Source organism: Chiloscyllium plagiosum, unplaced genomic scaffold (assembly GCF_037043375.1).
Source record: "Chiloscyllium plagiosum isolate Xiang-an unplaced genomic scaffold, Cpla_swu_hap1 HiC_scaffold_16, whole genome shotgun sequence".
Classification (NCBI taxonomy): Eukaryota; Metazoa; Chordata; class Chondrichthyes; order Orectolobiformes; family Hemiscylliidae; genus Chiloscyllium; species Chiloscyllium plagiosum.
The window spans coordinates 14,686,996-14,713,267 of NW_028270154.1; the positions used below are offsets into that span (position 1 = coordinate 14,686,996).

Sequence of the window (26,272 nt, forward strand, 5' to 3'; positions counted from 1 at the left end):
CTTCTTTGCTTCAAAGAAAAGACTCTGGCTTACCCATCCTCTCTCCGGAGCTCATTCCAGGCAGCATCCTGGTGAATCTCCTTTGCAGCCTCTCCAGTACAATCATATTCTTCCTATAAGTAGTGACCAGAAGCAGCATAAACCACCTCATATTTAGACCGGTGTCTAGTTTGACTTCTTTTTCTCTCTTAAAAGGAAAAATGCTGAACTGAAGAAGATTAATGAAAATCACAGCAAAATTGTCAGTCAGTTGCGTGAGGAGCAGAGTAAATCGCTAAGAAAGCTAGGAGATACTGAAGCAGAATTTGAATGGTATGAGAGTATATAAACAGGTATTATGTACACCAAGCGGATGTTCATTCTTGATTGGTACTTAGATTCATAGAGTGATGGAGATGTACAGCATGGAAACAGACGTTTCGGTCCAACCCGTCCATGCCGACCAGATATCCCAACCCAATCTAGTCCCTCCTGCCAGCACCCGGCCCATATCCCTCCAAACCCTTCCTATTCATATACCCATCCAAATGCCTCTTAAATGTTGCAATTGTACCAGCCTCCACCACTTCCACTGGCAGCTCATTCCACACACGTACCACCCTCTGCGGGGAAAAGTTGCCCCTGTGGTCTCTTTTATATCTTTCATCTCTCCCCTAAACCTATGCCCTCTAGTTCTGGACTTCCCGACCCCAGGGAAAAGACTTTGCCTATTTACCCTAAACATGCCCCTCATAATTTTGTAAACCTCCAAACGGTCACCCCTCCGCCTCCGATGCTCCAGGGAAAACAGCCCCAGCCTGTTCAGCCTCTCCCTGTAGCTCAAATCCTCCAACCCTGGCAACATCCTTGTAAATCTTTTCTGAACCCTTTCACGTTTCACAACATCTTTCCGATAGGAAGGAGACCAGAATTGCATGCAATATTCCAACAGTGGCCTGACCAATGTCCTGTACAGCTGCAACATGACCTCCCAACTCCTGTACTCCATACTCTGACCAATAAAGGAAAGCATACCAAACGCTGCCTTCACTATCCTATCTACCTGCGACTCCACTTTCAAGGAGCTATGAACCTGCACTCCAAGGTCTCTTTTTTTTTTCAGCAACACTCCTAGGACCTTACCATATGCTGTCCTGCAATTTATTCAGCAAATTTTATGTGCTGTCACGGTGTTTGAATGTCACATTGATTCCCTGTATAAAACTTTTTTTTAAACAGTCACAGCAGAATCTTATTAATTTTAAAACTTTTTTTTTGTTTTTCCATGTGATGAAATTCCTAATGAGTTTCATTTTGTGGTTTGTTGGGAAGTGTAGAATCGTATAACACAAATGAGAGCCTTTTCCCCATCAAGTTTGTACTGCTGATAGTACACTGCTATCTACACTAGTCCCACTTTTCAGTAGTAGTCCGTTAACCTTGAATGTTATGACATTTCCAAGTACTTTTTTAAATGTGGTGAGGTTTTCCACCTTAACTACTTTTCTAGACAGTACATTCCAGGCACCTGCTAGGTGAAAACTATTTTCCTCAAGTGCCATCTTAAACCCCCTGCTTTTCACTTCAAAATTATGGCCCTTTGTTTTGATTCTTTGACAAAGGGGAACAGCTGCTTTTATTTACACTGTATATGCCTGTCATAAGCTTCACCATCTCTATCCCCCCCTTCACCTCCAAAAACTGCCTTCCCTGACCTTCTCTACTCTAAAGTATACAACCTGAGCTTATCCAACCTCTCTTCATAATTGACATTCTCTGTCCCAAGGAACATCTTGGTGGATCTCCTTTGCACCCCCTCCAGTGTAATCACATCTTTCTATAATGTGACTAGATTTGCACACAGTACTGCAACTACTCCATCATGACCTCCCTGCTTTTATAATCTATGCCATGACTGATCAGGGCAAGTGTTCCGTCTGTGCTATTAACCTGACTGCCACCTGCAGAGATTTGTGCACAAGCATCCCAAGATCCCTCTGTTCCTCTGAACTTCCTATTATCCTGTTATTCATGGAGTACTCCTTCGTCTTGTTCCTTCTTCCCTTCTGTATTATAGTGTGCTGAGGAAACGCATTGTGCAGTTTGCAACTGGTGAAATTTTCTGTTGAGGAATACTAACTTTCTGTAACGTTTGTTTAGCTATAAATTATCTGTTACAAAGGAGCTGGGGTGCCTCCAAGACAGCAACTCTACACTGACCAAGCAAGTTGCACAGTTACTCAATGAAGCCAAGGACATGCAGCAGCAGTTAACAGATGTTCAGCTTTCTAAAGAAAAAGCAAAAGAAGAGTACGCAAGGTATACAGTTCAATATTGCCATGGCAATGTTAATTCAGATCCCATAAGTTAAAATTTAAGGATTTCACCAGTCATGTATACCCTGGTATTTGTGCAATGGGCCCATTGATACCTACACATTTCAATTGAGCTTGTGTAACATTTACACAGCATAAAATATGTAGATATTATCTAATAAATATTGCCATGCATTATGCTTTTTTAATGTTATGAGCATGCTTGATTTGCACATCCCTCTCTCGCACCCATACTTCAAAAAAAAGCTCAACAACTCAGATTGGTAGGCATTCCTTTTGTGTTGCTATACTATATATAGCAACTACGTAGTGAGCTTTTTGATTCTTGTATAAGTATTTATTGACTTGTTACTTTAATTGTTCATTGACACCATTTAACATAAATTGTCATGTAAATCAGGACTTGGGCCCTGACTTAACTTTGTAACAAAGGTACATTTGTTTGGTAGGTATGGGGAATACAGCTTGCTGTTTAAGTAGTGAGCCCCAGATTGTGAATAGTTTCAGTAATGTATATACAATATTGAAGAATTAATTTAGAAGCATCTAACCTACTGCAATGCAAAGAACTTCTATTTTATCTGCTTTATAGAACAGAAAGTCTAGCTACCAGTTTTTGATGATCTCAGTCATTGCAAAATTATCTTGATGTTAATGAAAGTGGAATTCCTTTTTCTATTCCCCTTCTCCAAAGAATGCTACTAGAAGTACAAACAAAGCTAGCTCAAAAGGATGCTGAAGTTAGAAAGTTGGATGAAGCTTGTAACCTGAGAGTAATTGAACTTCAAATACAATTGGAACAAAGCAAGGCATGCCAGGAGGTGGAGAAACAGAGGTACAAATGGAATGTTCAATTAATTTTGCAATGTGTGGTGATCCTCTGGGTTTTGAAAGCATCTAGTGTTGGGCTGTATATCCAGTCAGTTCTGAAATTCCAATAGTAATAATTTATTTACCCTCTTCAAATTGATCGTTGTAATTTAAAGGAGGGTATGGTGAATTCATGTGCTTGATCATCAACTGATTTTCTTTACAAACTGGGCAAGCTTAATGAAAGATTCCAGTGTTAAAAAGGATATACTGAGACTATTCTGGGGTGCCAGTGTGTTAGTAAGACAGTGAGGATGAATATTTGAGACAAAATGTGAAAATGACTTTGCAAGACAGTTGGCTAGGGAACATCTCTGGGACACCCGCACCAATCAACCACACTGCCCTGTGGCTCAACATTTCAACTCCCCCTCCCACTCTGCCAAGGACATGGAGGTCTTGGGCCTCCTTCACCGCCGCTCCCTCACCACCTGGAGGAAGAACGCTTCATCTTCCGCCTCGGAACACTTCAATCCCAGGGCATCAATGTGGGCTTCAACAGTTTCCTCATTTTTCCCTTCCCCCTACCTCACCCCAGTTCCAAATTTCCAGCTCAGCACTGTCCCCATGACTTGTCCTACCTGCCTCTGGATTAGCACAGCTGGAAGAGCACAGCAGTTCAGGCAGCATCCGTGGTGTAGTAAAATCGACGTTTCGGGCAAAAGCCCTTCATCAGGAATACCTGCTTATCTTCTTTTCCACCTATCCACTCCCCCCTCCCCTCTGACCTATCACCTTCATCCCCTCCCCCACTCATCTATTGTACTCTATGCTACTTTCTCCCTACCCCCACTCTCCTCTCATTTATCTCTCCACCCTTCATATAAGATGAGACATATAAGATTATGAAAGGATTGGACACTGGCAGTAGGAAACATGTTTCCGCTGATGGGTGAGTGCTGAACCAGAGGACACAGCTTAAAAATACGGGGTAGACCATTTAGGACAGAGATGAGGAGAAATTTCTTCACCCAGAGAGTGGTGGCTGTGTGGAATGCTCTGCCCCAGAGGGCAGTGGAGGCCCAGTCTCTGGATTCATTTAAGAAAGAGTTGGATAGAGCTCTCAAAGATAGTGGAATCAAGGGTTATGGAGGTACGGCAGGAAGAGGATACTGATTAGGAATGATCAGCCATGATCATATTGAATGGCGGTGCAGGCTCGAAGGGCAGAATGGCATACTCCTGCACCTATTGTCTATTGTCAGGCACTCTGCCTGTATTCCAGATGAAGGGCTTTTGCCCAAAACGCGATTTTATTGCTCCTCGGAGCTGCCTGAACTGCCGTGCTTTTCCAGCACCACTTTAACCTAGACTCTGGTTTCCAGCATCTGCAGTCATTTGTTTTTACCTAGCTTGAATAAAATGACTTGTGGCCTGAATATATTCCCAGCGCTTCATGAATGTTGGAAGTAATACCCACTGATGAATTGGTATTTCAAGATAGAAGTTCTTAAATTAATATTGTGGGCATTAAGATCACCCAAGAAATGAATAGCTTTTAACTTGGTTCTGTAACGTTTCGGACCACACTACCAACGTTGAGTAGTACCTCACTTGGGTCTCTGGTCTGTATATAGTCCTACTCGTTAAGCATAAATGATTCTGACCATAAAGAATTCATATTTCTGACTTCATAATTGAGACTACTGCCTTACAACAGGAGAAATTGAATTTCAGTCCTTTGCATGCTTTTATGTTATTTACAGAATCTTCAGTTGTTTAATATATGCAAATACTAGGTTTAAATTGAGCATTTGAAAGTGAGACTTTATATTTTCCTCCTCAACTTTAACTGGTGTCCATTCCTATTGGGGATTCAGTCTTTGAGCAGTGCTTGAGATTTTTTATATTTGGCAAGGGTGGTAAAAATGTATGGTGTTGTATTCTTCTGAGGTGTATTTCATAGAAGCCTGCTTTATTATTGTTATATCTGAGTAATTGGTTTCAACTTTATGAAGTTGAGAAGTTTAGTTGAACATGTGAGTTGTTCATCGTTTGAATTGCTTGCTTCTGTTTCAGCACTGATACTGTGGGTGATGGTGTGGTAGCAGAACTAAAAGCTGAAATACAAAAATGGCAAGTGCTTTATGAAGAATTGCATAACAAGGTCAAACCTTTCCAGGTACATTCTCTGTCATAACTTTTGCTTTTGCGGTATCCATTTCGTGTTAATTTTTCTTTATTCTAATTCAAAAAATACCAAGCATTCATTGGGAAAACTTGTTGTTATTTAATGATCCTATACAAATAACTGTTCCTAATGATTTGTAGAGTAGCTCAGTTCAGTCATTCAACTGAAGGCTCTAGTGTTCAAACTATTCGGGAGTGCACAACTTTTAGCAACTTCTCAGTTTTGGACCATGGACATCAGGTACCTGCGTGCTAGTGTTGTGGAGTCTGCAGAAATCTAATTGTCATTTTGTTTTGACATTGTGTAGAAACTTGGTTTCGGCTTTAAATTGGTTAACTATATAAATATGCCCACTATCCTGCAGTGTTGACTTGCAATGGGTCCCGCTCTGAGTCCGTTCACAAGTCGGAACACAGTGTAGGGCAATATAAGCAGCTGCTCATAAGTACAGGAAATGTTTGTATGTTGGTTTTTAAATTACACCCCTAAATAAGATTGCATTTGTAAGTACTTACATTTGTAAATCACATGTTCATAATGTGAAACTCTCCAGGAAGCTGTTGCAGGTTTGTTTTGTCCCTTGTCGTTTGGTGCGTCTTGTGGTTTGTAATGTGCAAAATGTATTCCTTTACTTAGATGTTAAGTTGTCAACATGCTTGATGTAAAATTGCTGGTGGACCTGATCTGTTTTTAAAAGCTACTTCATATGAATAGGAGCAGCTTGACTCATTTGAAAGGGAAAAGAATTCCCTCCTCAATGAACATGGAGCTACACAGGAAGAGCTGAATAAGCTGAATGAAGCTTATGCCAAATTGCTTGGTCACCAAAATCAGAAACAGAAGATTAAACATGTAATGAAGCTGAAGCAGGAAAATGTGGAGCTGAAACAGGTATGCAGTTTTAATTTGGTGCTAATAACTGATCGAAGTAACCTCAACTCAGTGAGCAAACATACATCCAGGATCTCAACCTGAGCCTCAAATCTTCTCAAAACTCATGAAGTAACCTGTGCTAAAATATTGATATTTCATAGACTAGCATTTCCAACTGGGACACTCTCTATTCCTTCAGCTCCCACATGAAGAGAAGAGTTAATTTGCTGGTTTTCAACACCTTTTGAATTTTTCAGAGCATATAGAATTTGGTCCTGGCTTCTATCTCTGAATTTAGAGGAACAATTGTACTGTAGTATTGAGTTAACTGTGGCTTCTTGATGGGTTCAGTAGGATGGGACTGGATGGGTGTTTCATTTTACAACAGATCGTCACAGTGGAAGGATAGGAGCTCAACGGTATTTATTACACAAGACAGGAACTCTCAATATGAGAATAATGTATTGGCATGGATTGATTGATTTAGATTAGATTAGATTACAGTGTGGAAACAGGCCCTTCGGCCCAACAAGTCCACACCGACCCGCCGAAGCGAAACCCACCCATACCCCTACATTTACCCCTTACCTAACACTACGGGCAATTTAGCATGGCCAATTCACCTGACCCTGCACATCTTTTGGACTGTGGGAGGAAACCGGAGCACCCGGAGGAAACCCACGCAGACACGGGGAGAACGTGCAAACTCCACACAGTCAGTCGCCTGAGGCGGTGATTAACACAGACAGTCGTGATTAAGGAACATATTTCAGATTGTAAAGACAATAACTAGTGGAATGCTTAAAGGATCAGTCCTTGGGCCTCAGTTAGGTATTATATATATTAATGACTTGGAGGATTTCTGATCAACAATGGTGTACAAGCCTTAGGGTTACACACCTCTGGAGCAGGTGGGATTTGAACCCAGGCATTCTGGTCCTTGGGCAGGGGCAATATCACTGCACCATAAGAGGGGCCTCAGGAGATAATTAAGGTGAAAAGATTTAATTGTCGTCCTCTGAGATGAGCTAATTAGACACCAGCCTGAAGATTCTCACTAACTTGACCATATGGGCAGCAATAGAATGACATGTTTGATAGCGTTCTTATAATGCAGTGATGGTGTCCCTTGTCTCTGACCCAGCAGACCTGGATTCAAGTTCCACCTGCTCCAGCAGCTTGTCATAACTTCTTCGAACAAGTTGATTAGAAAATATCTGGAGTGACTTGTTCAAGATAAAATAATTAGAGACATTTGTATACAGCTTTAAAGTTTGTTCCACAGTGTGTTTTTTTTGTGGAAGACACACATTGTCGTGTTGTAAGTTATCTAGATTTATTTGAAACTTGTTGAATGTCTGTCTGAATATAAAATTAGTCTGAGTGTAAAATTCCTGAACACTCCATTTCTGATTCCGCTTTCAGTTTCCAAACTGCTACAGCCTAAAGTTAATTTCAAGACTCTAGATCTGCTGAGCTACAAAGCTCAAAATCCATCAAGGGAGTGCTTTTATATTCCAAGGAGTGGGTACCAATGTATTCCACCTCCAGTCCTTGTTTCATCGTAATGCTTCAATTAATGCTATCAATCTAGCCAATTGGCAGCCTTTGGAGGTTAGCCATGCACCAAGCACCTTTTCCTACTGTTGATGAAGTAGCTTCTTTACCTTCTCCAAGGTTTCATCTACTCAGGTGATCTTGAGATCCCAAAATCAGAGCATGGATGCTGTATATGTGTTCAATAAGAAGATTAAATTCATTTTAATACACTGAAGCAATGGATTAAAACTGCTGCTATGCACGTTCTGCTTAAAATAAGATCGGTTACAATACTGAACCACTACCAGTACCATTTTTAGTCTCTCACTAATTTTAGTAAAATACTCCTTGAAAACGTTTGTGAGCTAAATTTACCTGTATTGCCCAAGTACATTTTAAATGTAAAGTTCTTAATTACTCTTAATCATGACAGCAAAATACACTCCACCTTTAGTGTTGCCATTTTATCATCAAACCCCACCTAGATTAAAGTTCATGTCTGTATACTATATTTGATTACATGGCTAATAGTGTCTGCGACTTTTAAAACTGATGAATGCAATTAGCCACTAACTACAATATTACTAGTGAGAAGACCATTGGTAGAAGCATACTTTCGTCATTGAAACCTTTTGCTCTCAGTTTCTTGCCCTGTTTTGGCAATTTTCCCGATCAGTCGACTTGTGAAATGGTACTAATATTTTGGATTTTGACTTGCATTTCATATGAATCACTTGGAAAGTGCAGAGATTTCACTTGTGCAAGTAAATATTTGATCAAGTTGTTCTACCTGGCAGGAGCTGGCAAAACTTCGCGCCCAGCTGTCCAAGGACAAGCTAACTGAGCAAAAGTGTCAAGAGCAACGTTGCAAGCCACAAGGTGTCAAACGATTTGATCCTGCCAAAGCTTTCAAACATTCGGTGAAGGAGAATATTGCTCCTACAACACCACTGAGAGAAGGTAAACTACGTGCAGATGTTTTTGTGGGGCTTTGTTCAAATTAACTGCTTTCCTGGAGTATGGGACATTCAAACAGCAGGGCATTTTAAATACATAATTAGGCTTTGTACGTTGCATTGCCATACAATGCTGGGTTTACTTGTCGGTGTAGGATAGGCATTGGCTAGCGGGCTTTCATATCATTAGACAAAGGTGAGAGGAGGCATAATGTGACATTTTTATGGTGTTGAGACCAAGTCCACTCCCATTTCCTCCCTTCAACAGAGGAAAGACATAATTGTGGCTGAACAATACTCAAATAAAAGTGAAAACTTTAATCTCCTGCTGCTTTTAGCCGACTGTAGTGATGCCTAGAGCCTCTGCTGAGCAATATGCTTCCCTGTTGCATGAATGATCTTTCTTGAATTACAATTTTTTTTGCCTATTCCTGTTTTGATGATGGATATTTGCTGGGCTGTACAGGGTACAATGTTATTAGTTAACATGTAGCCACTCAATTACTGGCAGGTTGGGTGTAAACTGTCAAGTGAGTATGTTCAATACATTGTCTTCGACTGGTATTAAATCTGTATTCATTTAGCTAAGTTGTCCACCAGTCCTTAATTAATTGTGGATGGAGGAGAGAAAGTCATTGTAAGCTGGATAAACTGCTTGAAATCAGTTAAGCTTGAGTTTCAAACTAACAATCAAAGAAGACTGGCCGTCTGACTGGACTCAACCACCCAAGGGTAATCTACCCCATTTTCTAAACAGATGATGAATTTGAAGGGCAAGATCTGTTTGAAATGTTGCCAAAGGTATTTGGTTGTTTTCTAGTCCATTCAGTCCCTTATGCCTTTCTCCACCAGGGAGGCTTCCTTTCTGCATCTACCTTGTCCAATCCCTCAGAACTGTGAATTTTGTAAATTTCAGTGAAGTTTCTCTTCCTTCTTTAAAACTGTACAGAATAGTCTCCTTGATCTCTTTTTGTAGGACAGTTCTGCCATCCTGGGGATTAGACTGGTGAACCTCTACTTTGTCTGTATGGCAAATATATTTTCCTTAGGCTAAGGGACCAACATTGTATATATTGTTCCACATGCAGTCTCTCCAGGGTGCAATGCAGTTACACAAGATATCTTTATTCCTGTGTTCAAAGCCTCTTGCAATAAAGGCTAATGCATTTGCTTACTAATAGCATGCTGCATCTGCATGCCAGCTTTTAATGATTCATGAACATGTGCATCCAGGTCCTTTATAGCCATCAACACTTCCCAATCTCTTGCCATTTTAATAAATACTGTGCATCTCTATTCCACATACTAAAGTAGTTCACACTTATCCACATTCTATTCCATCTGCCATGTTCTTGCCAACTCCACCTGTCCCAATCCCCTTGAAACTTAATGGGAGCTACAAAAAAGTTGTTCTGCACCTTCTGGGCAAAGATAGTTTTTTTTTTTACTGGTGCATCTGCTGATTAACCAAATTGATCAGCTTTCTAGTGCTAGCATAAGACTTGTTCTCATGTCTCAAATAATTTCTTTAGACCAAGGTCAAAGTGATAATATTCATTCAGGAGCACATAAATGTGATTGTAATCACTCTTGATATTTGTTTGAAGGATTATAAGATTTTTACACGAATTACAAAATAATTGGTCACATTAATTGTCAAACGTTTTGCAGATTTTATGTTATCTTTCTAGGATAAGAGAGTTGGATGAATGAAATGAGCGAGTGAAAGCAGAAACAAAGCAGCTTTTTGATTACCCTGTCTAATTGTCTTCTGCTCCATTATAACTGTCTGATTCTGTGATATTCCCAAACTGCTTTTTCCACAGTTCATTCTTTAAGTGGAATCTGACAGTCTGTTTAATGTTAAGTAGTACTGGTGTTTGGGCCTATTAGTGAGGATAAGCCAACTCTTTTCATGAGTCGATGCAGGCAGGGTGCTAAATAGTCAGGTCATTTGTCTAGGAGCAGGTAAGCATTAATATGCTCGTTTCTTCTAAAAATATTTGGTTAAGCATTAACTTAATTTTCTGTTCTCATGATGGATTGCAATGCATTTTGAACAATTCTAAATTTCAGTTTAATCTAATTTCTTACCAAACAATGAAGAAATTTCAGTTATGTTTTTGGTAAAATGCCACCAGTACATGTATGAATCCCAACTGCTTGTTACAATACTTCATAGTTTAATATTTACTATTGCATTTGTGTGAATCATATTTATTTTTATTTTGCAGGGAGCACAAATATACTTTAAGCCATGCAGTTCTGGTTCCAAGTCTCCATACATTTTTAGTGTGATGAGATTCTGGTAATGTTACCCTGGATCAAATAGCTTATATTCAACAAGAATGGGTTAAAGAGATTACTCACATCATAACTCAAAGTAGATCATTGTAAACCATTGAAACTGTCTTGTTTCAGTGATTTTTTTTTAAATTGTTATCCTCCCCTGCCCTTTTAAAATTCAAATATGGATTTATAAATAAATTGTTTAGATTATGTAAATTATTTTATGGATGTTTGTTTAACCTCATGAACCTATACATTGGCATTGATTTGTAAATAATTCTGTTGGATTTTCTGATCAGGTGGCAATCAATATACAGAAGAACCATCAGTTCTGGTTTCTCAAACTACTTATGAAGAAAAAAGTAATTTGCAAGCAGCTGGGTTGTTAACAAAAGGAGCAGCTGATAAAGAAATCTATTATTGTAATTGTACACTGTGGTTACTCTGCAATAACCCCCCATGCCACCTCACAGATTCACATAAGATCAGATTTTTTTTTACAAAGGATAACATTCTTGCGAAGTAACGTGTGGAGACCGTTGTTGTTGTGTCGCTAAAGTCTTACCAGACCATCATTAGAGAGAGGAGCGACTGGTGTTGATTTAACCAAGGTCACCAGACCTCTGGCGAAGGAAGAGGTTGAGAAGGAGAGTCCTTCATGGGATCCTCAAACTGGAGATGGGAATTGACCCCACGCTGTTGGCATCTCACTGCTCTGCAAACCAATGATCCAGCCAACTGAGCTAAACTGATTCCCAGTGAGAGACTAGTAGTCATTGTGAATTTCAGCATCATGCACATTGGATATATATTCAACTTGTAAGGGAAATAAAGATTTGAAACTTTGTCAGAATGAAGGCCATTACCTTAACAGACTGAATTAAAACACGAACCATCAATTGGACCCATTGATAACTGAATCTCCAAAGATCTGGGTAGTACTTGAAGTGACTGAACATAAAACTTCAAGAGATCTTGTTAGCAACAGTGCAAACTTAGCTTATTAATAAAATATTTAACTGTAGCAAATAATAAACCTTTTAGTAGGAAGATACTGGTCCATTATTTTAAATTTTTACAGGATCTTTATTTGGGTGACATTCAATATTGCAATATAATTGCCAGCTTATTTTGTGATGCATGCAGTGAGGTTAAGAGACTTGATGTGGTTCCCCAACACATAGTCTGAATTGTAATTGAGTCAATCCAAAGGCTTCCCAATTGTTTGGAAGTTGTCAAAGGGTGCAGATGATGATCCTGTTTTCAGTGCAACTATTTTAATAGCAGTTAGGAACTGAACTTGAGACATTGTATAATCTAAGAACAAAGAATTGAGTTTATTGGAGCCTTGGTGTCTAGTAGAGTTTTCCCTGCAAGACTTGCAGTTGAATATTTGAAAAAATTGTATCTTTTGGTGTTTAACATTGTAAATATGTAACGTTTTAAGTTACAACCTTGGATAGTGAATGGTCAGAATGACACTGATGTACAAAAAGAATTGGATGTGAAAATAAAGCTGGATTCATTCCACTTTGAGGGATCTCTGCTCTGTCATCTTCCATTCTGAAGAGGATCAACATTAGTTTATTTACACAGATAAAATTCCTTCATGTAATAAACTCCGTACGAAGCAGTAACTTGCTAATGACTACCTAAAGTTTTTAAAATTTATAAGAACACTATTCTGAGTTTAACATTAGTTTATCTCACATCTAACAGCTTCCCTTTACTCTCCGGCTTTTGAACATTCTTAGTACGTGCATACAGGAAAGTTGGATGACTAACTATTGTCCCTGAGTTCTAGTGAACAGGATGGCAGCAAGGTGTCAATCTTTTCAGTATCTTGGTTTTTGCAAAAGCGTCGTAATAGTCATAATCAACAGAATTGATTGTTTACCTAGGAACTGTTAACATAATTTTTTCATGTAAGGGACTAACCCTAAAGGGGTGTTACACTTGTCTGATTGTGGGTGAGGAGTGTTAGCATGGCTCCGATGATGCTCTCAAGTCTGTCATGCTGTTGTAGGGATGGAATGTACTCCATAAGTGAAGCTGATAACCTCTGGTTTCGCTTCAGAGTCATGTTGAATTCCTGAAATTTAGTTACCTCTTTTATGGTCTGCTCACCAAGAAGATGTGAATTTTCCAAATGTATTTTGGGCAGCTCCCTTATTTTAAATCCCTCATTCCAAGTCAGTGTTTATGCATTTGTCAGCAAGGCTACAAGAATAAATTAATTTATTAATTACCCATTTTCTGTTTAAAGCATTTTCCTTTCACAAAGCTATGACTGAACTTATCAAATCTAATTTATTTTGCCTTTCATGGCTGCAGAATTTCTCACTGTGAAAATGCAAGATTTTACCATTCATAGCTGGATGGAAAATGAAACATCATTTTTGATAAGAAACTAAATAAATATCCCTTCCTATCTCTACTACAAGAATGGTACATCTTTGTATTTCTTGCCTTTCACATTTTTCCTCCTACAATTTCTGTTTAAACTTGGATACAGTTTATTTCAGATGGATCTACACAACACGAGTCACTCATCTCACTTAGAGTCATAGAGATGTACAGCGTGAAAACAGACCATTCGGTCCAACCTGTCCACACCAACCCAATCTAGTCCCACCTGCCAGCACCCGGCCCATATCCCTCCAAACCCTTCCTATTCATATACCCATCCAAATGCCTCTTAAATGTTGCAATTATACCAGCCTCCACCACATCCCCTGGCAGCTCATTCCATACACGTATCACTCTCTGCGTGAAAAAGTTGCCTCTGAGGTCTCTTTTATATCTTTCCCCTCTCACCCTAAACTTATGCCCTCTACTTCTGGACTCCCTGACCCCAGGGAAAATACTTTGTCTATTTATCCTATCCATGCCCCTCATAATTTTGTAAACCTCTATAAGGTCACTCCTCAGCTCTAGGGAAAACAGCCCCAGCCTGTTCAGCTTCTCCCAAATCCTCCAACCCTGGCAACATTCTTGTAAATCTTTCTGAACCCTTTCAAGTTTCACAACATCTTTCCGATAGACAGCATACCAGAATTGCACACAATGTTCCAACAGTGGCCTAACCAATGTCCTGTACAGCTGCAACATGACCTCCCAACTCCTGTACTGAATAGTCTGACCAATAAAGGAAAGCATACCAAACGCTGCCTTCACTATCCTATCTACCTGCGACTCCACTTTCAAGGAGCTAAGAACCTGCACTCCAAGGTCTCTTTGTTCAGCAACACTCCCTAGGACCTTACCATTAAGTGTATGAGGCCTGCTAAGATTTTGCTTTCCCAAAATGCAGCACCTCACATTTATCTGAATTAAACTCCATCTGCCACTTCTCAGCCCATTGGCCCATCTGGTCATGATCCTGTTGTAATCTGAGGTTACCCTCTTTGCTGTCCACTACACCTCCAATTTTAGTGTCAGCTGCAATCTTACTAACTGTACCTCTTATGCTCGCATCCGAATCATTTATGTAAATGACAAAAAGTAGAGAACCCAGCACCGATCCTTGTGGCACTTCACTGGTCACAGGCCTTCAGTCTGAAAAACAACCCTCCACCACCACACTCTGTCTTCTACCTTTGAGCTAGTTCTGTATCCAAATGGCTAGTTCTCCCTGTATTCCATGAGATCTAATCTTGCTAATCAGTCTCCCATGGGAAACCTTGTCGAATGCCTTACTGAAGTCCATGTAGATCACATCTACTGCTCTGCCCTCATCAATCTTCTTTGTTACTTCAAAAAACTCAATCAAGTTTGTGAGACATGATTTCCCACGTTGACTATCCCGAATCAGTCCTTGCCTTTCCAAATACATGTACATCCTGTCCCTCAGGATTCCCTCCAACAATTTGCCCACCACTGAGGTCAGGCTCACCGGTCTATAGTTCCCTGGCTTGTCTTTACCACCCTTCTTAAACAGTGGCACCACGTTTGTCAACCTCTAGTCTTCCGGCACCTCACCTGTGACTATTGATACAAATATCTCAGCAAGAGGCCCAGCTATCACTTCTCTAGCTTCCCACAGAGTTCTCGCGTACACCTGATCAGGTTCTGGGGACTTATCCACCTTTAACCATTTCAAGACATCCAGCACTTCCTCCTCTGTAATCTGGACATTTTGCAAGATGTCACTCTGTTTCCCTACAGTCTGTATCTTCCATATCCTTTTCCACAGTAAATACTGATGCAAAATATTAATTTAGTATCTCCCCCATTTTCTGTGGCTCCACACAAAGGCTGATCTTTGAGGGCCCTATTCTCTCCCTAGTTACCCTTTTGTTCTTAATATATTTGTAAAACCCCTTTGGGTTCTCCTTAATTCTATTTGCCAAAGCTATCTCATGTCCCCGTTTTGCCCTCCTGATTTCCCTCTTAAGTATACTCCTACTTTCTTTATACTCTTCTACGGATTCACTCGATCTATCCTGTCTGTACCTGACATGTCCGTCCTTCTTTTTCTTAACCAAACCCTCAATTTCTTGAGTCATCCAGCATTCCCTATACCTCCCAGCCTTCCCTTTCACCCTGACAGGAATATACTTTCTCTGGATTCTTGTTACCTCATTTCTGAAGAGAACAAGAATCCAGAGAAAGTATATTCCTGTCAGGGTGAAAGGGAAGGCACTTGGAGCACTAGGGTTACATACTCTAACTGCGGAACAAATATACTGGCACACAAATGTTCCAGTTAGTATCAGAATTGTCTTTTCACTGCTGATCAAACAATAATAACCCACTTGCCATTTTTGTTGTGGCCAATCTTTGGGAAAGGGTGGGTCACTTTTATTGTTACCTTTTTTCATTGAGTTGAGGGTTTCTGCCTCTTGGCCTTTCAGGCCCCACCATTCTGCGTGAAAGTAAGTTCCTTATCTGCTCTAAATTTTCCACCAATCATGGTGTTTATGCTAAGGGAAATGAAGCCATCCCAATCACTCCAATGAGGCTCCTCTCAAGTTCATATATCTCGATCAAATCTCCCTTGCCCTCCTCTGTTTAAAGAACAGTCACAGCTGACCTGATCTTTCCCTTGTAGCTGCACTTTCTAATCCTGGTAACGCCTTTGGAACCCTTTTGCAGTATTTCCCATCATAATGTTTATTTCATATGTCCTCAATATCCTTTGGTTACCCTACCTACCCTGATGCCACCCCTTACAAGTGAAAAGATTGTTTCTTTGTGTCTTCATTCAAAAATCACTCCAGTATATTCCAACAATGATTGACCTGACACTCAGACCTGGATATCTTTCAACTTGCTAAAGTAAATTGACTTTCAAGTATAAACTATGCCAAGCTATATTTGTCTCCATCTTAGATGTTCCTCCTGAATTTTCTAAGGAGGTGGCTACTGATATTAATCTTATTGTGGTTTATGCTGGACCTTCAGCAGATTGGACTTTGGCTTTTTTTTTAAAATGAAAATGTTGAACATCTGTGGGATGCCAAGCCCTCTGGTCCCATGGACTCCACTAGGGTCATGCTAATAAGATATGCGCTGGTATTAATTTTCCCAAATTTGTAGATGTTAGAAAGGTTCCTTCAAATCAGAAAGTAGCAAATATAATCCTCTTATCTAGAAAGGAGGGAAACAGAAGGCAGTAAACTATAGGTCTATTAGCTCAATATCTGACATTGGGAAGTCGTTTGAATCTATCATTGAAGGACATTTGGAAAATCTTCAGGTACTGGGAAAAGTCAGCGTGGTTTTATGCAAGGGAACTTGTATTTAACCAATTTATTGATGGAATAAATTGCACTGTGGATATGGGGGAATTTCCAGAAGGCAATAATGTGCTTAATAAGTTATTGTACAGTATTGGAGCTTGTGGGGTATGGGGTACTGTATTAGTGTGGGCAGAAGCTTAGCTGCAGAAAGCAGTTTGTATAAGTAGGTTTTTTCTGATTGGTGAGGTGTGACCAGTCGTGTCCCACAGGTGTCTGTGTTGAGGTCTCAACATTTTACAATTGACATAAATAACTTGGATGAAAAGCAAAGGTGTGAATTCATAGATGACACAAGGGTTGGTAGGAAAATGTTGTGAAGAGTACAAAGAGGAACAGATGAATATGGAGAGGTTAAGTCAGGTAAAAATCTAGTGGGTGGAGTACAATGTGGGTAAAATGTGAAGTTGTTTACTTTGCCAGAAGGAATAACGATGTTTCAGTTTTCCTTTCATGTGGAATTATTAGGTGAATCGGTGTTTGAATGCTTAAAAGGTCACTGTACAACACACTAGTCCTGCTTTCCAACACTTGACTCAAAGCCTTAAATGTTAGTGCATTTTAAGTGCTTATTTCCAATTTTTTTTTGTAAAGGTTGAAGTTTCTGGCCTCAACTACAGTCCCAGACCGTGCATTCCAAATTCCCAGCACCCTTTGGCTGAAGAATGTTTTATTCAAATCCCTCCAAAACCTCCTTCTTTTCACCTTGGTGTGGGGAATGCCATTATTCAGTTTGGTGTTTGTTGGATCAACAGCTGAAGTGCTGCGACCTGCATACTATCGGCCAGGTGAAGAAAATTGGGGTTAGATTTCCTGCCAAAGCAGACTTGAGTTCTGTTGCTTCTTTCTGTGCCATCAATTTTCCCTGATTTCATTTTCCTCTTTGAATACCCATCCAACCTTTCATTACTGATTGTTTGCCCAATTGCACGTCCCACCCCAAATATTTTCCATTTCTCAAGAGGTTTCACTAAATCTGACCATTTCCCCCTCAATCTCTGTAGTTGATTTCTCAGTTTATTCCCATGTATCCAGCATTACCTTTTGATCTGTTCTCTTCTAATTTTTTCTGTAATATTATCTGCCTTGTCCATTTACCCTCCTGTATCTTGTTACTATGTTTTAGGCCGTGGTAAACAGTTTTTTTTATAATTTGGGATTTTGAAAGCCTCTAAGGTTCTCGAAGGCTTCTCATTGTCTGATTCTTTTGTGAACTGAACTCCAAGACCATGCCAATACTTGGACAGTGTCAGTTTGCTGATTTGCTTTTGGCAATACTGGTAGAGAATGAAATGGGTGATGCAAAGTCTGTGGTACAATAAAGTGTATACAATAGTTATGCAAAGGAATTAAATGGAGGGTAAAGTCCAATATAGGGCAGTGTACACAGCCTGTGGGAGGAGCAGGTTTAATGGGTCTCTTTGCCTTTTCCAGTTCACATTTTTTGCAAGTCGTTCTGGAAGAGACCAGAGAGTGATCAAGAAAACAAAACATAATCACACCTTTCAATTGCTAAATAGGTGGCTCATTCTTCCTCACTCCATTCTCCACTCCCCTCATCACTTGGTTCTCCAGTGTATTTGTCATTCACCCACTTCACAGGGTTCCTCACTCGTTCTCTCTATTCCCCATTCATCCACTCGGTTCCTCATTCATCCACCTGGTTCCCACGCGTTGGTCTCTGTTCTCCATTCGCTGGTTTCTCCTTTCAAATGATATATCACTCAAATCACTCCGTTCCCGACTCACCCAGCTCCCCACTCATTCGTTCACTACCCAACTCCCTCAATCTGATCTGCTCTCGTTCGCTTTGGCTGGGGTGGGGGGGGGGGGGGCGCAAATTTCTGAATCTATTTTTAATGACGTGGGAATGTAAGGTAGGCTGGGACTGAAATGTGGACTTTGGTGACCGGCGCCTTTAAAGCCCTTCCCTTTAATGTTTGCCAGCTAAACCCGGGCGGTTCGACAGAATCTTATTCGATTCCGGCTTCAGAAAGATTTAATCCAGCCTCGCCTCCCCGTGTCTCCGGAGTCAGCTGGGCATGGAGCAGGTAGGCAGATAATCTCGTTATTCATTAGCATTCCTCGCTGTAAGACTAACTCTTCCTTCTGATCACTCTGCGTTCTCTAGCAGATTGCACTGAGCACAGTATTTTTTTAAAAAATATCTCTCCACTCAGTTTTGAGCTCCAGAAGATCAAATGTACGACCTCTTGTTCTTCCATCCCCCCCCCCCCCCCCTTCAAACGCTTTGACCCCATCAAATGGAATGGAGAGATGGAGAAGAAGGGTCCATTAGGAGAGGGGCGACTTGGTCTGCAGGGGGAGAAAGACTGGGGTCGATAGAGGTTACAGGGGGAGGGAGAGAAGGGTCTACAGAGGTTTTGGCGAGGGCAAAGGAGTCTTGGGTCCAAAGAGGTGTGAAGATGGAGAAAGGTTTGGGCTTCAAAAATTTGGAAAAAGACTGAGATTCACAAAGCTGGGGAGGAAAGAGACGCAGGTTTGGGGTCTGGTATGAGGGTGGAGAGAGAATTGGGTCCATTGGTGTGTTTGTTGGAAGTTGAGGGTAGGGGGAGAGAACAGAGACTGGGATCCCAAGAGTCATAGAGCTTCTAGAGCATAGAAACAGCCCCTTTGATCCAACTCGTCTGTGCGATCAGATATCCGAAATGAATCTCGTACCATTTGCCAGCATTTGACCCCTAACTCTCTCAACCCTTCCTATTCGTATACACATCCCACTGTAATTGTACCAGCCTCCACCACTTCCTCTGTCAGCTCATTCCATACACGCATCACCCTCTATATGAAAAAGTTGCCCTTTAGGTCCCTTGTAAATCTTGTCCCTCCCACCCTAAACCTATGCTGGGGTTTGCAAGGAGAAGGAAGACTGGGCCCACAAGGTGGGGAGGAGATAGAATTAGGTCAAGAGGACAGGTTGGGATGCACAGTGGACTGGGAAAGACAGGGATTTGTAGAGGGTTTGGCGGAGGGAGATTAGCATCCACAAGAGACAGGAAAACGGATTCACATGGTCGGGGGGTGGGGGGGTGTGCAAGGAGAGAGATTGCAGTCATTGGGAAAGGGGAAAATGAGATTAATTTCAGAGATAAAAGACTTATGAGGAGAGATTGAATAGTTTATGCCTAAACTCTGCACTGTAGAAGTATGAGAGGCGATCTACTTGGGCTATATAAGATGCTAAAGTGGATTCACAAAGTAGACATAGAGCAGCTATTTCTCTTTGTGGGGTAATCTAGAATGAGAGGTCGTAGTTTTAGATTAGGGAATGGCAGATTTAAAACTGAGATGAGGAGGAATTACTCTCAGTGGACCAAATCGTCTAATCCAGCTCCAATATCTTACAGTCTATGGTTGTTTCTCAAAGGGTGTGAAGCTGTGGAACTTACTACCACAGCATGTGGTGAAGGTCAGGTTACTGAATAAATTTAAGGAGGAGTTGACAGATTTTTGGATAGCGATGAGTTAAGGGGGTAAAGAAGGTGGGTAGGAAACAGGAGTTGAGGCCAAGATGCGATCGGCCATGATGGAATAAAATAGTGGAACTCAAGGGTCTGAATAACTTGCTCCTCGTTCTTTTGTAACTGAATGGACAGGAGAGACAGGTCCACAGGGAGAGGAGAAACTGGAATGTACTGGGAAAAGACTTGTGTCTGCAGGGTGGGGATGGGGCAGGGTGAGATCCTAGGATACACAGGGATGTTGGGAAAGATCCAAGGAACCATACGGTAGAGATTAAGACTAATGGGAGCAGCGGAAGGTTTTGAGAAGCAGTTCAGTGATAAACCAAGCCAATCCATTAGATACAAGCTGAACCCCTGACCCTGAGTGATTTATTCCTGGTGGCCTCACAGCCATTGACATTGGTGCCTGTGGCTGCTGAATGAATTGTTAATTCAGCATTTAAGCAATGAATGCCATTGCAAATAATTGGGAAGGTGGGGAACTGGGGCAACATCGGAAGGTAATCGAACAAATTATTAATCCTGAGCTCTAGTCAACTAAATTAGAACCAGTGAGCCTTACTTCAGTTGTTGGAGAAGTGTTGGAAAAGGTTATAAAAGATAGGATTTATAATAATCTAGAAAAGAATAATTTGATTAGAGATAGTCAACACGGTTTTGCGAAGGGCAGGTCGTGCCTCACAAACCTTATTGAGTTCTTTGAGAAGGTGACCAAACAGGTAGATGAGAGTAAACCGGTTGATGTGGTGTATATGGATTTCAGCAAGGCGTTCGATAAGGTTCCCCACAGTAGGCTATTGTACAAAATGCAGAGGAATGGGATTGTGGGAAATATAGCAGTTTGGTTCAGTAATTGGCTTGCTGAAAGAAGACAGAGGGTGGTGGTTGATGGGAAATGTTCATCCTGGAGTCCAGTTACTAGTGGTGTACCGCAAGGGTCGGTGTTGGGTCCACTGCTGTTTGTCATTTTTATAAATGACCTGGATGCGAGCGTAGAAGGGTGGGTTAGTAAATTTGCAGATGACATTAAGGTCGGTAGAGTTGTAGATAGTGATGAAGGATGTTGTAGGTTACAGGGAGACATAGATAAGCTGCAGAGCTGGGCTGAGAGGTGGCAAATGGAGTTTAATGCGGACAAGTGTGAGGTGATTCACTTTGGTCGGAGTAACCGGAATGCAAAGTACTAGGCTAATGGTAAGATTTTTGGTAGTGTAGATGAGCAGAGAGATCTTTGTGTCCTTGTACACAGATCCTTGAAAGTTGCCACCCAGGTTGACAGGGTTGTTAAGAAGGCATACAGTGTTTTAGCTTTTAATAGAGGGATCGAGTTCCGGAACCATGAGGTTGTGCTACAGCTGCACAAAACTGTATTGTGTACAGTTCTGGTCACCGCATTATAGGAAGGATGTGGAAGCTTTGGAAAGGGTGCAGAGGAGTTTTACTAGGATGTTGCCTGGTATGGAGGGAAGGTTTTACGAGGAAAGGCTGAGGGACTTGAGGCTGTTTTCGTTGGAGAGAAGAAGGTTGAGAGGTGACTTAATAGAGACATATAAGATAATCAGAGGGTTAGATAGGGTGGACAGGGAGAGCCTTTTTCCAAGTATGGTGACGGCGAGCACAAGGGGGCGTAGCTTTAAATTGAGGGGTGATAGATATAGGACAGATGTCAGAGGTAGTTTCTTTACTCAGAGAGTAGTAAGGGTATGGAATGCTTTGCCTGCAACGGTTGTAGATTTGCCAACTTTAAGTGCATTTAAGTCGTTATTGGACAAGCATATGGACGTACATGGAATAGTGTAAGTTAGATGGTTTTCAGATTGGTATGACTGGTCGGCGCAACATCGAGAACAGAAGGGCCTGTACTGCACTGTAATGTTCTATGTTCTATGTTCTAATCCGTAAGGCTTTTAAAAACCAAACCTGGCATCATTACTTTTCTGATTTCTTTTGACCTTTCTCCTAGTCCTGGTAAAAGTGTTGTTTTTTTAAAAAGCCCTTTTTCTTTCTTTTAAAGGTTTCCTAACAATTTCTGCATGCAAATTAGGGCCAGGTCCAACTTTCTGATTGGAGACGTTTGAGGAAACTTGTCTCACGATCTCCTCAATCCAGACATTCTTAGCATCAGATCAGGTTGTGGAGATCCCTAGATCTGCGAGATGCCTGTGACTGTGTCGATCTCAGTGATGGATCCCAGCAGGAATCTTGCCTGTGGATGAGAGCAACTGAATTGTGAGGGTGGGGGGCATGTGGAGTGTGGGGAGAGTTGGGTGTGAGAGGAATGTGTGTGGTGTGATCTAGGAATGTCATCTTGAGAGTGGTTTTTGTAGGAAGTGAGACTTGAAGTTGATAGAAATTGTGGATACATGGAACATAGAACAGTACAGCACAGTACAGGCCCTTCAGCCCTCGATGTTGTACCACCCTTTATCCTACTCTAAGATCAGACTAACTTACGTACCCTTCATTGTACCAATTTTCATGTGTCTATCCAAGAGTTGCTTAAATATCCCTAATGGATCGGACTCTACTACCACTGCTAACAGTGCACTCCATGCACCCACCACTGAGTAAAGAACCTCCCTCTGACATCTCCCCAAAATTATCCTCCAATTACCTTAACATAATGCCCTCTTGTGATGGAGTTAGAGATAGGTTAGGGAGAGATTAGAAGGAAGGATGTACTGTATAATGGCCTATCAGTGTAAAGTGACAGGCAACCTGGGATTGAGGAGAATCTGACTGAAATTGAAGTTTCCCTCTGAGACATGTTGTACAGTTAGATTTAACACCTGACTGTCCAAAGTCCCACTGTCAGCATTCCTGGAAAGCAATGTAGCCCTGTAGAGTCTAACCTAACACATTGCGATCAGCATGATAATTCCAGCCCGTATCTGGTCAAAATCTAAACTGCAGGTAGCCACACATTCATGATTATCTCTGGAACTGGTGTTGTCAACATATTCAGCGCCTTCTCCAATGTATTTGCAACCTTCTTGTAATGTGGTTCCCAGCACTGTACACGATACAGCAGCTGAGGTCTTACGAGTGTCTTGTACAAGTTCATCATAACCTCCCTGCGCTTGTACTCTGTCCTTGCTGGGTGGGAATCTGGGGAGGTGTAACACTGAGTGTTTTGGAAGTGGGCGGGGGGGGAAGATGAACCAGGTGGGTGACAGTGCGGTCATGTGGTGTAAGGCAGAGGTAGCAAGCATGAAGTGAAGAAAGATCACTTTCACTCAGAATGCCAGTGCTAAGTCCCTCACCAGGATGGAATTTGGCACAAGTCGCAGTGAAAAAGGAGCAGAGGCGTACAGACAGTCTGGGCAGTACATGGGCACACAGTCCACTGCCTGCCTCACACCACAAAACCCCACACTGTCACCCGCCTGGTTCATCTACCTCTCCCAACATGCCCAGGCAGTGTTCCACCTCCCAGATTCCCACCCTACCCAGACCATTATTCCCCACTGTGTCTTGTTCCATACTGCTAACAATGAAGCCTAGAAAGCTGTATGCTTTATTAACAGTTCTCTCTGCCTTTAATGATGTACATATATACCCACCTCTGTCTGCTGCTGCATCTTCTACCCTCTAGAAATATACCCTTTATTTTATAGTATGTTTTACATGCTTCACTGAAGTAGCGCACTGGAAGTCAAGCCCAGCCACTCCTGGACACATCACAAAATCTCTTGGATCGATGAATTATTGCCGAAAGTTCATATGTAACCTGGTTTCTATCCTGACACTCTGTAACTGTAGCTAGGTACATGTGACAATAATAAATCAAATCAAATCAACACCAAAATTGGAGGTGTAGTGGACAGGGAAGAAGGTTACCTCAGATTACAATGGGATCTTCATCAGATGGACCAATGGGCAGAGAAGTGGCAGATGGAGTTTAATTTAGATAAATTTGAGGTACTGAATTTGGGGAAAGCAAATCTTAGCAGGACTTATACACTTAATGGTAAGGTCCTAGGGAGTGTTGCTGGAGTGCAGGTTTATAGCTCCTTGAAAGCAGAGTCACAGGTAGATAGGATAGTGAAGGAGGCTTTTGGTATGCTTTCTTTTATTGGTTAGAATATTGAGTACAGGAGTTGGGAGGTCATGTTGCAGCTGTACAGGAAATTGGTTAGGCCATTTTTGGAATGTTGCATGCAATACTGATCTCCTTCCTATTGGAAAGATGTTGTGAAACTTGAAAGGATTCAGAAAAGATTTACAATGATGTTGCCAGCGTTGGAGGATCTGAGCAACAGGGAAAGGTTGAATAGGCTAGGGCTGTTTTCTCTGGAGTGTCGGAGGCTGAGGGGTGACCTTATAGAGGTTTATAAAAAATGTGAGGGGCATGGATAGGATAAATAGACAAAGTATTTTCCTGGGGTGGGGGAGTCTAGAACTAGAAAGCATAGGTTTACGGTGAGAGGGGAAAGATATAAAAGAGACCTTAGGGACAGCTTTTTCAAGCAGAGGGTGGTACGTGTATGGAATGAGCTGCCAGAGGAAGTGGTGGAGGCTAGTACAATTCTAATATTTAAGAGGCATCTGGATGGTTATATGAATAGGAAGTGTTTGGAGGGATATGGGCCGGGTGCTGGCAGGTGGGGCTAGATTGGGATGGGATGTCTGGTTGGAATGGACGGGTTGGACCGAAGGGTCTTGTTTTCTGCTATACATCTCCATGACTATATGATGGTATAACAGTCAGCCTTGGAAATGGCCTCATAATCAAGACATAGACTTTTGGAAAGTGAAGAAACAACTTTCATTGTCTAAGGCACTGGCACGCTATGATCCCAAGCGATGCCTCCCCTTATGGTATCGGTATAGTGTTGATTCATAGGTAGCCCAATGGAGAGGAATAGCCTATGCTTCCCAGGCCTTGGCTAATGCAGAACACCCAGAAGGAGAAGGAAGATTTGGTGGGTATCAGGTGTGAAAAAGTTCCACCTATGGGTATACGGATGCAAATTTGTGATAATAACAGACCACAAAGCCCTGCTTGGGCTACTCAAATAGGAGGAGAAAGTGAGGTCTGCAGATGCTGGAGATCAGAGCTGAAAATGTGTTGCTGGAAAAGCACAGCAGGTCAGGCAGCATCCAGGGAACAGGAGAATCGACGTTTCGGGCATAAGCCCGAAGAAGGGCTTCCTGAAGAAGGGCTTATGCCCGAAACGTCGATTCTTCTGTTCCCTGGATGCTGCCTGACCTGCTGCACTTTTCCAGCAACACATTTTCAGCTACTCAAATAGGACAAGACCATTCCAGCCATAACTTCAGGACAAATTCATGGTGGAGTCCAATTCTATGTCGTACAATTACAAGTTGGAACACTGGGAGGCAAAGTAGCAAATGAGATGCCTTGAGCCACCTCCCACTGACAGATACATGGGTGCCATACATGGAAGTGTCTGTTCTGCTTTTGAACTTTATGGATACCTTTCTTGATACAGCTGATAGTATCAGACTGAGGACACAGAAAGATCCGGACCTGGCAAAGCTAAGGCAACTGGTTGTGATGGGGGAAGCTAACGGGCCATCACAACCAGAATTGAATCCTCGTGAGCCTGGCCTGACCAGATCACCGTAGAGACAGCATCTTATTCGGGGGAGCAAGTGTGATTGTCAAGCAAAAGGTGTGCTGCCAGATACTGGCTGAAATCCACCAGAATCATCCAAGGATGACAAAAATGAAGATGTTGCCAAGAGGTTATGTCTCGTGTCCAGGTGTGGATGCAGACATTGTGGCATTGGTGGGTCAGTGCCCGGAATGCCATAAAGGACAACAATTGTCACCAGCAGCTCCTCCACATTCATGGGAATGGCTGGGAAAGCCCTGAACTTGTTTACACATTGACTCTGCTGGCCCTTTGATGGGCCCAATGTTCTTGAGTGTATGACCACTCAAAACGGTTGGACGTTCATAGCATTCATTCGTCAAAGATAGAAGCAATGCTAGAAAAACTGTGCACATCTTTTGCAATGCATGAGCTCCTGGAATTGTTGCTTACAGACAATAGGCCACCATTTACCAGCAGGGAATTTGAGTATTTCCTGAGGCCGAATGTCA

General features: G+C 41.7%; 2 protein-coding genes across 5 annotated transcripts in view; both read left to right on the forward strand.

Annotated features, from left to right (window-relative positions):
- Positions 1 to 12,509, forward strand: part of hmmr (hyaluronan-mediated motility receptor (RHAMM)) — a 60,372-nt gene extending 47,863 nt beyond the window's left edge. For all 4 annotated transcript variants that reach the window (XM_087995148.1, XM_087995146.1, XM_087995147.1 and 1 more), the window contains 7 exons: positions 196 to 312; positions 2,140 to 2,298; positions 3,010 to 3,150; positions 5,205 to 5,307; positions 6,031 to 6,207; positions 8,526 to 8,688; positions 10,919 to 12,509. In XM_087995148.1, coding sequence (XP_087851274.1) covers positions 196 to 312; positions 2,140 to 2,298; positions 3,010 to 3,150; positions 5,205 to 5,307; positions 6,031 to 6,207; positions 8,526 to 8,688; positions 10,919 to 10,938 — 880 coding nt within the window. In that variant the 3' untranslated portion in view covers positions 10,939 to 12,509. The remainder of the gene's footprint in view (positions 1 to 195; positions 313 to 2,139; positions 2,299 to 3,009; positions 3,151 to 5,204; positions 5,308 to 6,030; positions 6,208 to 8,525; positions 8,689 to 10,918) is intronic.
- A 6,143-nt stretch (positions 12,510 to 18,652) lies between these two features.
- Positions 18,653 to 26,272, forward strand: part of mat2b (methionine adenosyltransferase 2 non-catalytic beta subunit methionine) — a 50,412-nt gene continuing 42,792 nt past the window's right edge. The window contains exon 1 of the mRNA XM_043703157.2: positions 18,653 to 18,765. Within this exon, the coding sequence (XP_043559092.1) occupies positions 18,757 to 18,765 (9 nt within the window). The 5' untranslated portion in view covers positions 18,653 to 18,756. The remainder of the gene's footprint in view (positions 18,766 to 26,272) is intronic.